The sequence below is a fragment of the Penicillium daleae genome (genome assembly GCF_028827525.1).
Source record: "Penicillium daleae strain IBT 16125 chromosome Unknown utg000005l_segment0_segment0, whole genome shotgun sequence".
Taxonomy (NCBI): domain Eukaryota; kingdom Fungi; phylum Ascomycota; class Eurotiomycetes; order Eurotiales; family Aspergillaceae; genus Penicillium; species Penicillium daleae.
Genome location: NW_026623153.1, coordinates 2,396,836 through 2,410,275, shown reverse-complemented (window position 1 = coordinate 2,410,275; position 13,440 = coordinate 2,396,836). Strand labels below are relative to the sequence as shown.

Here is a 13,440-nt window from a genome sequence, read left to right as displayed (position 1 = left end):
TAGAATTTGGTTATTTGTATCATAACAATGATTGAATATGAGCCATAAAGGTAGTTCTGACCTGCAGCATCCTCCAACAACCAATTATGAATTCATGTCTTTGTCTTATCTAATGGGTATTTCCAAAAACACTTAACGGTCTTGCCCGTCAGGGGTTTGCAAATTGTGGCTGCTGTAGAATTAGCAGGATCTGGGCCGGGCTATCCATTCGCGCAGAGTTCACCACCTTCTCCAGACCCGCAAAGAAAATGGCATCGAGTCTAATAACGGCGAGCTTTAGAACCGGCCAAGCTCGTGCCTGTGCTCGAATGATCTCTCTCCATTTTTCGAGCAGTGCTTTGTTCTGGGAAGCCATTTCCATAGAAGGTGACTGCACGAAAAGAAGAAGTATAAATGTTGATATGTAGGCAAAGAAGTATCTTGCATCTGAAGGAAAACCAGAGTCAGCTAGGGCTAAACGAGATAGCCATAGATATAGATATCTAATACTCATATTGTACTGAAAGGTGTGCTAGGACAGGTTAACCAGTGCAGTGCGGTGAGAACTTACACGAAGGCCAAAAATTAACGAAATGTGTCGATGTGAGACGCGAGGTTAGCTCAACTGCCGATTCAGCACATGATTGACTGTCTTGAAGGATTTCGGAGTGTAACTGTGTATAACTCTCATCGCCCGAAGGAGGCGGGAAGACTAGAGCTCGAAGGATGGCTCGGAAGAGGAGTACCTCCAGTGTCATGAGTGCCACACGTAAATGAACGTATTGGCGAAACCCACCAGAGTCGAGTTCGGTGTCCTGATCCCTGAAGACAGAGTGTTGCCATTCCCGCAGCCTTGCCCTGAGTGGTTGTGCGCGAGCCAAGATTTCAGGTAGAGTATTTGCCTCACACGCTGCTCTCGCGCTACTAAAAGCACAGAGCAGATGTCAGAAGCATATTCAATAAGGGGAACAAAGAGAGGTCCGAACTTACTACAGATCGGTGAGAATATCATTGGCTATCACGCTCAATTCACACAACGCGAGTGAGTACGCACTTTGCTGTCGAATCACGTTGCCGACCTCAACATTCCTATACTCATCCGCTTCCAGGTCCTCCGGTCTGAGCCTCGGAACGATCCAGCTATCGGACCTTAGATGGGAAGGGCGCCCGGAGACCAACGCACGCCAGGTATGATCAGAGTATATAATCCACCACAATCGCTTCCGCAGGCGAACTTCCCACCGCGGCAGGCGCCATGTTGACGGGTCCAAATGCAGTCCCAGTGACTCGGCAGCTGCGAGGGCCGAGCAGGACAAGGCCCATAATCCTGGTAAATCCCCAACAGCAAAGTTTGCGGGTGGCCTCTGCAATAGTAACAAGCAAAGTTGAACCAACCAGAGGTGCGGTTTTTGGAAATGGCGTTGCAAACTTCTTTGGGCAATTCCCCACAGTCCGTCCGTTGGCGGCTGCTCCAGGTACCCTTTGTCCATACAGAGATGGTCGTCCAAGAAGTAAAATGGCATGGCCAAGGCATACATCGCTGCCTTAAGGCCCACGGGAAGATCATATCCGTTGTCAGTGTTGAATTGCTCATAATCTCGCGGGGAAAAGACCGGATATGAAGGTTGAACGAATTTGAAAAAGCTACAGAGTCAGCGATAGAGTCACACCATGCAAGCGCCATCATCTTACAGGTTCAAAAGCCGAAAGCCTAAGCCTTTCGGAACGACTTTATAAAGCAGATTGCAATCCTCCGCCTCGGAATTGTAGACCGAAAAGTCCCTCTCCATCGCTCTCACATTCTCGTGACAAATAGAGTCGTCGAATACCTGAAAATGGATGGGGATTTCGCTGGCTGGGATCTTCAGAGTCTCGCCCGCAGTAGAACTGTTAATATGATTTTGCATAGTCACATCGTCTGTCATCTTGCGGTAGATGAGTCGGCACATGGTATAATTATCGAACATGTCGTATTGAAAGTGACGTAGGAGGAAGGGGTCCGTCTCGTTGGACAAACCGATCAATTGCGTCGAGTATCCCCGTCGTGTGTCCAGAGAGAATCCCTCGGGCCAATCCCCGTCGCTCGGCATTGACAATACATCATTAGACACGGCAGGATAGGTGTATTCGTGGAAATCGGATTGTTCGCTGCCAATCGCGGGCGCATCAATGAGACGCTGCTGCTCGTCTCTGTTCTCTAGTTGAACTGGCGATAGACTTTCTGCTTGAGATCGAGATTCGGCCGTCGAAGGTCGACTTTCGAAGTCGGTACCATCTTCTACATGAGCTAGTGATATATACTCTCAGCCATACAATCCACATGAGCAAAATCGGGTTCTTACCATCAAAAGGCTCCAAAAACGGCCACTCGATAGTGTTCAGCGATGCAGTTTGGGGGTTGAATGTTGGTGTCTGAGCGGTGGCTGGAGGGGCCAAGAACATGTCGACATCAAACGAACTATCCACAGGCCCACTAGCGATATTGCGTGGCTCGCATCGCATCGGGTCCTCTGGAGTGTTCCCAGAGGCTCTCTGATCTTGGGAGGGATTAGTCTGAAGGTGGCCCTCGCTGGGTTGGGGCCGCGGCTGCTGCTTTTTTATCGGCTGTAAGACAAAAGTGCAACTCTTCCCCAGTTTTTTACACAATTCGCAGACACTACTCCCAAGAAGAACTTTGCAGACGGTTTTTCGTCCGCGGCACAGATCGCAGGGTCGCTGTCTTTTCGACCGGTACTTGCGCGCTGTGAGCGGAGCATTCGATTCCACGCCGGTCCGCGTTTGTGAATCCACCATGTCGCAGTGAAAAAAAAATATCATATCCCAGGATTTGATCCAGTAGAGATGAAATCAAGGAGGGACATCTGCTAGCACGAACGTGCCCTCAATCGTAGCGGTTTCAACCACGACGAGCTATTAGGGTCAAGAAGGCGGGCTATCAGGAAAGGCAGATAAGACATCGGCACGTGTGATTCGCCGGCCGGTGTCGGCGGGGCTTATAAAGCGCTGAGGATTAACGTACTTCCCGGCCGATCTGGCCACCCGGTGCTTAGTAACATATCCAGGTGAGCACTCACTTATGATCACGTGAGCACTCTGCGTAAGCCTGGACTGAGATTTACTCAGTGAGTCTAACTCTGAACGCCCTCATAAAAGCGGCGGCAGCTCAGAAAGGAAAGCCCCACCCGGCAGAGGAAATATGGTACGTAGAGTATCCTTAGTACTGGATAAACTTTAGAAACCTCTTGCAGATGCTAGAGGTCCATAGAGTCGGTGATTTTCACACATCGACTTCGCTGGAGGATTGCAAATACACCATGACACCCTTGCGGTCTGAACAGGCTAATTTGGTCTGAATTGCTGTATTCTGGGGCTTGATACCTGGTACATCTTGCAGAAATTGATGGGAAAGAAGCCAGTTCCAAAGTTCACTTGCTTTAATGCCGAGGATTACTCTGTTCCGGGCACAACTATGATTGGCACATCATACGAGAGTTCAAGCCACTTCCTTGTGCTAACAATTAGCTAATCAAAGCCGAAGGTTTAGGTGTATCTACCAAACGATCACGTACAGATTCTCACGGCTTTTGACTTTTTCGGTGAACCTCTGCGGCTAGAGCCATTCAATACCGAGCATATTGTATGGCCTGACTCGGTCTGTCGGGGTCGGCGATTGGCTTCTACAGAACGGCGTCCCGAATCGGACCTATCTGCTCCGCACCCATTTGAAGTTAAATTGATAAGTTGGGAAGGAGAGGGAGTTATCCGAATCCCGGGGATTGTGGGGTACTGGTAGAATGCGGGGTTAGATTTGCTCGTCTGATTACTGCTCAGGGTCCAGGCCTATTCGCTCGGAAAGAGTGAGTTAAAAGGGCCTCTCCGGATAGAGCATACACACGAATCGGCTACAATTGCAGGGGAAGAGCTCGGACCAAAAAGAGTGTATTCTGCTGTACCATTTATTGAAGCCTCCAACCAAGACTTAGGAAGAATGGGGTGTTGGGTGGATGTACATGAGTACCAGAGGATGTGTTGATTTATATGACAAAGGCGAGTTGTCTAATCTTGCTATTTGGCGTACCTTCTACTGTATCTGGCGCTGTCTTATAAGGAGTATCAGATGTTGGACTGTTCATGAGACAGGTCCAGCCTATTAGGATTCTCGCGGATCAAGAAATAGAGCTAACTAATCAATATACGCTTGTCATGCTAGCTATTTGTCACACGACCCTGCCCATCACGTCCAGCACTGCTCGTTGAAGACTGATAAACTCCTTTATACCCCTCCACTGTCTCCGCCATTTCCTCGAACACAATCTGAGCAAGCTTGGCATTTTTATACAGTACAATCCCATTAGGATTCTTGACTTCCATCAAGGCGCCCATCGCGCCTTCATATCCCGCATCAACGACCCCGGCGTGGATCCCAACACCAGATCGCCATAGTGATGATCTGGCAAAAACGCTTGCCATGCAGTTTCGGGGAACATGAATAGTTTCATTGAAATCAACCAAATAGGCGCCTTGTGGTAATGTGATCATCTGACTGTGAACGTCGAAGCACAGCCCGGAAACTTTGGCGGACTGTCGCTTCGTGTTATCAAAGTCGATTGTAGCCGCTGATGTCCACTCGGAAACTTGGCGCAGAGTAAGATCAATACCGCATGGTTGTTGCTGCTGGACAACGTGTTGTAGATTGCGCACCAGCTGACGAGAGACAATTTGAAGTCCGCTGAGAATCATGCTTTGCCTGTTGGATGTTGATAGCGACCCTGTTTTGTATTTGCAAAAGTGATACCCAGGATGATATGTATACGTATATTAGGGATTAATTGAGGCCAGGAGGAATTGTATCTATTTACACGACGATGGTCAACTTCTCACGGTGCCTGTGCTGAACCTAAAGATCTGCGTTGCTGGGGCAACACAACAACGCAGAACGTCGCGTGGGTGCTTTGCAATTCTCTCCTAATATAACATCATTCCACTATCCCCGCGTATTCACTCCTTGGCCAGCTCCTTCAACAACCAGATCTCACCATCAAAAATACCACCCTCGAACCCCTCGACTCCATGCTCCATCTTTCTGAAGAAATAAACCTTTGAAATCTGAATCCCACTAACCTCCAGTAAAAGCCATATAATTGCACTGTTCTCGCTGATAGCATCGACTCGATGTCCTCTGACCTGAGGAAGGTCCCCCAACTTGTTCAGAGGACCCGCGATCAGTTGTACGTAAAGCGACGGGTCAGATAGCTGGGTGATGGTTCCACCTGTGAAGATGGAGATGGCTGGAAGGTAGTAGGTGGCCATTTTTGCGGCCCGCTCGGTAGAGGTTTCGAATGTGGGTGAGGTGAGGTCGGCACAATAGGAGAGCATGTGGCTTTCGGCGGCGGCGATGATACCGGTTGTGTCTTGCTTGAGGGCCATAGTCTCAGATTGGCTTCAGCAGAGACTGTCTACGGCTGGAATGGAAGATATCTTTGTACAGTTGTCTTGATTTGGGAGCACCATCATCAAATCTGAGGACCCATCTTCTTATAGGTGATGTGTCAAGCCGTCTTGCACATCGACCTTGTCTTCTTCCGCCGTCCCTCTGTATGTATCGGTCGATTTCGGCCGACTACATGACGGATTGTCTGCAGTACGGAGATATGCGGCGCTGGTAATTTATCCTCTGCAATCAATCAAATGCAGACTACTACCCTTGATTTTCTAGTAACTCAGGGGGTGGGAAATCGAAGGCCAGTTCGGATCTAGCAGTATCCTCAGCGCAGGTTATAAATCACTTCCAGTTCGAACAAACAACCCTCCCTGCCGGTGGTCTACTCGGTAACCACCTGTTCCGGCTTGAGCTGTGAAGCAAACTTTGTGGAGCTCGCTCGGCCAGCAGTGCGGGGAGGAATTGGGTGGGTGGAATGCGAGAGGTACAACACCCCTCGTGGTTATCTTTTTGATCATTTTCATTGTTTTCGCTCTGTCATAATAACTAGCCAAATTAGAAGATTGTCTTCAGTTCTTTTGAAGCTCATTAACTGTCTCTTGCGGTTATATGAGGATGGCATTCGCGGGGTGTGCCACTAGGATGAAGCTTTTGAGCATCCCCGGCTGAGGATGAGGCATCGTCATCGGTTTATATGGGTAACTAGAGGGTGTGGGTTCAATACGAGACGGAGAGTTTTCTTTATTGACATTCTATCTGAAGCAAGCACTTGCCAAAACCTGTTTTCGATGATTCCTCTTACGCAATTTTTGGCATTGGAGCATTTCTTAGAACGTCCAATTACCCACCAGATCAGTATTCACCAGACTGTAGAAGAATATCATATCCCTTTCTAGGTCTGGCCACTCATTTGTTTCACGACCACTTTGAACGTCCGGCATATCAGGAAGTTGAAGATAACCACCAGAGAATTGCAAAATCGTGGCATTTCCCGCTACATCTTGTTCAGTATAAACCTCTCCACGTTCAACCAGTTCAGGCAGGACTGGTGTTTCTCGAGAGGAGACCCAATCATGAGAGTAGCCAGTTCCCAATTTTGAAGAAGGCGGCGCCAATTTTGCAGGTCGAGGCAGTGAAGTGTTTTGGCGCCGGTTAGCCCCAAGGATCCGCTCCCCTTCCAGCGGTTGTACCGCGCCCATATGTGCGATCCTGATCGTTCCAAAGAAGGGAATTTCAAGTGTCAGGGCTCCGGAGAAATTTTCTTTATAAAGGAAACGTTGAAGTGTACGAATAACCGAGATACTTTGATCCCCCACAGACATACCAGAACCCTGCTGCTTGAGCCTCACTAAGTTGTGGACAACCGTCTCTACAATGCGAGAATCCTCGTCCCGTTCCTGAGAGTCGCCCCTGTTCATACTTTGGTCCTGTCCCAGGAGCCCTAGTAGGAGCGTAATCGCTGCAGTGAAAGCCTCGAATTCGAGGAGATTAGAGAAGTAAAAGGTGCTCTGACTCTCACGAATGGCAAGCCATCTCTTGACTAGGCTCCGACTGGCGTTGAGGGCAGAGACACGCGAATATTCATAGCGTCGATCGTTCGCTGCGCGTAGCATGAATGGTAGGTGTAACAGAGCTTCCAGCTCGAAGTGCCATATTTGGCACATTACTCGCTCAAACTGTTTGGATGCTTCTTTCGTGCGGTTGCTTGGGATGCTGGTGGGAACCTCCCACCATGTTGACGGCATTTGGTCTGCGAGCGCATCGAGTTGTTCGCCAATTCTCTGGGTGGTTGAAAACGAATGTGTGGAATCTTCTTGGTTGCGAACCAGTATGAGTCCGGCTATGTGATATAAATGCTTGTGATAGACGTCTTCCGGTGAAAGCCAAGTAGCGTCGTCATCGAAAGGAAGAACAGTTGATCCTGTTGCAGATGGTACGCCGAGTAAGGTAGAGAGGTAACGCTCCTAGTGAGTATGAGCATTGATGATCGGTTGCAAATTGAGGGAAACAACTCACTCCTCTCGAAACCTGATACCACAGATGATTTCTTCTTGTCTCCGTCGATTCCTGGGTTTCCGAAGACGCCTTGGCGGCCGCTCTGTGTAAACCAAGAAGCTGGGATATTGCGACGGCATTTCGGTAAGAGAGCCATGATCTCCGAAGGTTACCAGCATTGACCTCGTATATTCCTTGAAGTGCCAGACACTCAACTCCTTCGATGCTTGCAGTGATGTCGTCATGAGAGGTGACATTCTACACTAGAAAATCCATGATACTATTCATGGTCTCTCGTAATGGCACCGGAGTTTGAAGTCTTTGCACTTCTATGTCAGGTGGAAGTTGCTGAATGCAGATTGTAATACAGAGAAGTAGTCTCGCTATCGCTATCGGATGTCCTTGTGGAACAACGGTCACGTTATACATATCGTGAGTTGAGTCTGGTAGATGGGTCATAATATGTTGCTGGATTAGCCACCATCCGTGACTCGACGAGAGTAAAAAGTCCACATCCGCCTGAGAAGGTAGCATCCTCGTCAGTTGTTGTCGAAGTGTCTCAAGTGTTCCAGTAAGAGGACTAACACCAGCCTGCGCCCGGGAATCATCTGCCTGTGATGCAAAAAGAGGTCTAGCCTGGTTCGCCGTTACCGGATGAGATACAGGAGTCAAGCTGTCACCACTTTGACCCTGGGGCATCCTCTCCATCAGCTTTTCTAGCAATGACTCCACCCTAGCCATACGGCGAGCCAACATGGGGTCCTCGGCATGGTGTGATGGATCATCATCCACAAACGCCTGACTTAGACAAGACGTGCTTCTCTCAAGACAACCAGTGCAAACAGAAGATTCCGGGGATGGAATACACTTGATCTTTCGCCGCTTGCCTGCTCGATGTCAGATGCGTTCTTTATCACGGAGCGGGGTGCTTACACTCCCAGCAGCTCTTTGTTCCTTTACGAACTCTCTTCCGCCGATGCTGTTCAGGCGTTGAGCTACGCAACATAATGATAGATTCTTTGCTGTGGCTTCTTATCGGTTGTTTCTGAACATGCAACTTTGGAGCGGATAGAGCGTCCGCTATTTTTATGGCCTCTGCGCTAACTCGGTCAAGTTCGGCCGAATTAGACCGGATCGCCTTAAAGGTAAGCGCTAAGCTGGAAACAGATGAATCAATCTCAACTCGCGGTCAGAAACAATCTTTTCCAATCGTCTTTCACGCCTGGCGGCTTCTTGATCGCATTCTGTCACTTTGGCTTGGCTTTCGTAGTACGCAGCTCAGAACTAAATTTTGCCGATATCAGGGTGAGCCATATAGGCTGGTGTCTTGACCTCGAGTCCGGAATGTCCCAGTTCGCAAGTCTTGCTTTCTTATTTGTGGGGTTGCTGGGCTATGTCTAACTGTGTTTTCCCGAATATGCCTCTTTTTCTTGTGTTTTAACTTGCCTAGTCCTTGTTGTTAATGGACTACCAGTTCCTTTCTTGTGGTAGTAATCAAACACTCGTGATCTAGATCTTGGAATGTAATCTGATTGGGTTGTTTGAGGATGTAAGTTGAGACACATGGTCGCGAGAGTCTCTGAGAGGACCGTAGCAGTCCCTTCGCTAGCTGCTTCTTGTGGGCTAACTTTACTTTATCTATGTGTTCTCTACTCCAACGTGGCTGCATTAGACCAACCGCAGATCGCCCGTAAGACACGTTTCATCAAGCTTGCTGTTTATCAGCTCTCTCATCGATGTTACGAAGTGGATTGCGTACAAGTTGGATAGCAGTTCCTCGCAGTGGAGTGCGCTTCTGTCATCTCTAGCCGAGAAATTAGACTTCTCACGGGTTCGTTATAGCCCAGCCTAGCACAGCCCATTCCCATTGAATAGGCCTCCATATTTCGTGTGGCGTTGGCGTGGGTCTTTGTAAGCAACTCTTGTAGCGCGGAACGTACTGCACCGACTAATACCTTGGGTGGAATACCCAACAAATCCTTCAACACCATATAACTCGCAGCATCGTTCGTCCAGTTGGGCATGAGCCTACGGGTAATCTACTTGGTCTACAAGAATTCAGCGAAAGAGGCTTATGCCATTACGTATGCCGATTTGACCAATTCGATGTGATACTCTTGTCGGCTGTTGTGAAGATTCAGTGAACTAGGCCCTCGCTTGCGGCGCAATTCAATCGTGGACCCACAATTTATGGATTCGAGAAGCGTAAGCCAAAGAGGCGGGGCGGGGCTAAGGGTGACTACCTCCGATGAACAGGGTCCGGCCGGAGGATCTTCGGCAACGGTGGCTGCCGCAGATCGGTAGCCGCCGATGGAGTATGGTGCTGGCTTGGAGAGCTATTCTTCGAGTTTAAGCTTGGTCATCGCATCAATTGGAGGTCTTCACCGAGTTACTTCAAAACTTTCCTCCTCAGAGGCAGGTAGGCAATGCACACACCTTGATTGAGTTCAGGCACCAGGGCAGTTCGCACTTCAGCTGCGGATATATATCGTTAACCCGCGATCAAATCTTGATTAGTACGCTTACACCTCATGATAAACACTTTAAATCTTGAGTAATCTTATTTGAATCTACGTCACTGGAAGTAGGTAGTCCCAAATTCGGCAGGACATCTCTCGACTATTTCCCGAATACGGCGACTCGTTCAAGAAAAAAAGAAACAAAGTCTAGTGATGATAAATAGTGGATCCTCGGGGCTATGCCGAACGCCCACCCCCACTGGCTGGATTAATCCTTAAGTCCATGAAGCCCGCTATGATTGGCTACACGATTAATTGAGCTGACACTAGTTAATGCAACTCGCTGACAATGCCAAGCTCTTGTCGACATTCCAGGTATCGGCTTTACTGGTAGGATTCAAAAGTGCAGTGATCAAGCGTCTTGGCTACATGCCCAAAAACCTGATGCCTAATCTAGATTATCGTTTCGGGAAGTTGCAGATCCACAGCTTGATGACCGCCAAGAAAGAGCTGGCCGTGAAGTGTGGCTTGGTTGTTCGGATTTCGGGCCCATGCTTGGCGGATAAGGGTTGTCAAGCTGATTTAAAATCAATGCTTAGATCTGATAAAGTACGGAATAACAGCCGCTCTAGCTAGGTTATATCTAGTAGACAGTCCTGGTGCTTTACCGTTGTGTATCTCTATCAATCTGCCGATTCATCATGGGTCTCAACGCCACGTCTATGCAGGCTGTTACTTGGGGTGGATATCCTCTTCAGGTCAACGTATCGACGTTACCAATTCCACAAATACTCGACCCAACGGACGTCATTGTTAAAGTTAGCTTGTCAGCTATATCCGGTGCAGACATTCACACCTATAATGGCGCATACGAGGAGAAAGAGGTACCGTGGGTGATGGGCCACGAAGCACTCGGGATCATTGTCGAGGTCGGGAACTCGGTGACTTCATTCTCAGTCGGCGACAAAGTCGTGGTTCCAGATCAAGCTTCTAACGGGCTTGAAGATCTTTCTACAGCCGAATTGATGGGGCTTGGGCTGGGTTTGGATTCTTATTTGACGACGGGGTGTCAAGGTTAGAACCACGTCTTCAAGATGCTGAGTCAGTGCTTCCTAACACTGACAAACTGGTTAGCGGAATACGTACGAGTACCATTCGCAAATGACAACCTCTTTCCAATCCCGCAAGCTACCGATGAAGCCCCCTCAAAATCAACTCTCGCAAACCCCGACCTTGATTACCTCCTCGCATCAAGTATCTTCGCTACAGGATGGGGTGCCCTCGATTTGGCCGGGTATCAACCAGGAGACTCGGTCGCAGTATTTGGTGCTGGTCCCATAGGGCTGATGGCTGTTTACTCGGCCATGCTGCGCGGTGCTTCCCGCGTGTTTCTCGTGGACGGTGATCGCCGGCGACTATCAGTTGCCGAGGGCCTTGGTGCTATGCCAATTGATCTTACCCACTCAGACCCAATCACGAAAATCTTGCGTCAAGAATCAGACGGAGTCCTCCGGAGTGTTGACTGTGTTGGAACCGAGGCCGCCCATCAGCTTCAACTGAGAGATGACAAAGTGCTAGAGAATATGACAGCCATCACGAAGATTGGCGGTGGAATTGGCCGAGTGGGCACGTTCAAAGCTACGGGTGATGCGTTGAGTACCTCCCCATGGCACTTCCTGTTCCCAACATTCCAGTGGGCGATGTCGAGTTTCTCTAAAAGGGTCCGCTGGTTAGATCTGGTGCCATCGATTCGACCTTGGTTGCACCTCAGTTGATTGAAATGATCTCACAAGGCAAGGCCAAGCCTAGCTTCATTGTGAGCAGTATCATCAGTGTGGACGAGGCGCCGCAATTCTACGAGAGAGCTAGTCAGCATCTGGAGACCAAAGTCGTGATTAAATTTTCTTCGGCTTAACCTGCAACTTGTCTCCGTCAATGAGTAATGTCAATCAAACTTGCCTGCAAAAAGGTCGATATTCTTTTATACCCTTTTCAATGTACATTATCCCGAAGCCTGATCCAAGCCATATTAATGGGCTGACCGCATCATCTTGGCCAAATTCTCAAACGCCGCCCGTCGCTTGTCAACAATCTCGTTGAAGGTCTCCGCAGGTCCAACTGCACCGATAATGATCTGGTCTCTTCCCTGGAGAAGACCCTTATGCGCCTCATCCGTAAACTGATTCACGGGCATACCGAAGCTTTTGCCATGTTCGCCCATGTAATCGTGCAGCTCAGCTGGGGATACACGTCAGAACATTGAATTTCGTAATCCCAGGGGTAGTACTTACTTTGCACAGGAGGGGGAGAGATCTCAATGACTTTTATGTTTGTGTTTCGTAGACTCTCCCGAAGGCAGAGCGTGAAGACGTTCAAGGCAGCTTTGGATCCACAGTACGCGGGTAGCGTTGCAGCAGGGACGATGGCAATGTTGGAGCCCGTACTAAGAACTATCAGTACTGTATTTCCCAATTCAATAAGTGGCTTCACTCACAAAATGATGCTCGTCGGTGTCTCTCTCTTCTTGAAGATCGGGACAAATGCATACGTAAGTGCAACAAGGCTAATGTAATTGACGTGAACCTCGCTCTGAAACCGTTCCAGGTCAAAGCTAGCTGGATCGCTCAAGTCGTAAACACTCTGTGTACCCGCGTTGAGGAATAAGCAGTCAATATCAGGATGCGATTGCATCACACTATGTTTTTTGTTGGAGTTAGTTCGCTGCGTGACGACTCGGAAGATCAATTAGATGGAAGAATAGACACACCTATCAACAAAAGCCGTTGTCTTGGAGGTATCCGAGATATCAAATACGACCCCGCTGGCCTTGTCTTTGCCATATTTCTGGACAAAATCGTCGAGTCGGTCTTGGCGACGACCAACGGCTGTGACTTTGATGCCCGTCTCGATGAATCGGTCGGCCATGGCACGGCCGATGCCTGCCGTGGCGCCGATAAGGAGAACGTGTTTGTAGGGGAAGGACATTTTGTCGGTGATGCCGGTTTATGACTTGCAATCAACTTAGCGTTCGTCTATAACTTTATACCATCTACAGAGGAAAGGCACCTTTTAAATGGAACATAGTTGATGATGATGTAACCCTCTTAATTCCTGCCGTAGACCGGGTAAACGCCGGGTTTATCTCCGATGATTGGAGCTTGTTTTCGCACTCGGTTTCCTCTTTTATCGAAACCGTGATATATTGCCCGACCGTTCGTATTCGAAAAGCTGCTACGCCAGTTCATTTCTGTCAGAGCTGACTGTCTTGGGACGGGTGGTGGGTATCAGGGGGACTGAATGCGGGCATATTATGCTCGGTGTTCCACCTCACCGAATAACTTCATTAAACTCGAATACTTCCATGGTTATTTACCCATCGTTCAATTATATACAAAGAAATCAAAACGTCATTCATAACCCACTGACAATCACTGCGAAGCATACAGTTTCACCGGCACACCATGATCATGCATCATCGTCAAATTCGAGTTCTTAATCGGCTCCAAACGGGAATCCGGGTCCGCATTCTCAAGGCAGTCAAAGTGCTGCATCAATCGGACGACGGTG

At 48.8% G+C, this 13,440-nt stretch overlaps 6 protein-coding genes across 6 annotated transcripts; 1 reads left to right on the top strand and 5 right to left on the bottom strand.

Moving 5' to 3' along the window:
* Positions 1 to 148: 148 nt before the first annotated feature.
* N7458_005070 (fungal specific transcription factor domain-containing protein) lies at positions 149 to 2,735 on the bottom strand (the record flags this gene model as incomplete). The annotated part of the gene is made up of 6 exons (XM_056908452.1): positions 149 to 453; positions 551 to 903; positions 970 to 1,623; positions 1,672 to 2,257; positions 2,322 to 2,583; positions 2,640 to 2,735. The coding sequence occupies 6 exons, from the start codon at positions 2,733 to 2,735 to the stop codon at positions 149 to 151; spliced, it is 2,256 nt and encodes a 751-aa protein (XP_056767070.1).
* A 1,450-nt stretch (positions 2,736 to 4,185) lies between these two features.
* Positions 4,186 to 4,719, bottom strand: N7458_005069 (putative dUTPase; the record flags this gene model as incomplete). Its single annotated transcript, XM_056908451.1, has 1 exon — positions 4,186 to 4,719. One exon carries the CDS (start codon positions 4,717 to 4,719, stop codon positions 4,186 to 4,188), a length of 534 nt encoding a protein of 177 aa, XP_056767069.1.
* Positions 4,720 to 4,977: 258 nt separating this feature from the next.
* On the bottom strand, positions 4,978 to 5,406 carry N7458_005068 (uncharacterized protein; the record flags this gene model as incomplete). Its single annotated transcript, XM_056908450.1, has 1 exon — positions 4,978 to 5,406. One exon carries the CDS (start codon positions 5,404 to 5,406, stop codon positions 4,978 to 4,980), a length of 429 nt encoding a protein of 142 aa, XP_056767068.1.
* Positions 5,407 to 6,246: 840 nt separating this feature from the next.
* Positions 6,247 to 8,420, bottom strand: N7458_005067 (uncharacterized protein; the record flags this gene model as incomplete). The annotated part of the gene is made up of 4 exons (XM_056908449.1): positions 6,247 to 7,383; positions 7,436 to 7,672; positions 8,000 to 8,301; positions 8,348 to 8,420. 4 exons carry the CDS (start codon positions 8,418 to 8,420, stop codon positions 6,247 to 6,249), a joined length of 1,749 nt encoding a protein of 582 aa, XP_056767067.1.
* Positions 8,421 to 10,574: 2,154 nt separating this feature from the next.
* N7458_005066 (GroES-like protein) lies at positions 10,575 to 11,788 on the top strand (the record flags this gene model as incomplete). The annotated part of the gene is made up of 3 exons (XM_056908448.1): positions 10,575 to 10,947; positions 11,008 to 11,566; positions 11,608 to 11,788. 3 exons carry the CDS (start codon positions 10,575 to 10,577, stop codon positions 11,786 to 11,788), a joined length of 1,113 nt encoding a protein of 370 aa, XP_056767066.1.
* A 114-nt stretch (positions 11,789 to 11,902) lies between these two features.
* On the bottom strand, positions 11,903 to 12,858 carry N7458_005065 (oxidoreductase, short-chain dehydrogenase/reductase family; the record flags this gene model as incomplete). The annotated part of the gene is made up of 4 exons (XM_056908447.1): positions 11,903 to 12,111; positions 12,165 to 12,316; positions 12,368 to 12,568; positions 12,641 to 12,858. 4 exons carry the CDS (start codon positions 12,856 to 12,858, stop codon positions 11,903 to 11,905), a joined length of 780 nt encoding a protein of 259 aa, XP_056767065.1.
* Positions 12,859 to 13,440: the final 582 nt, after the last annotated feature.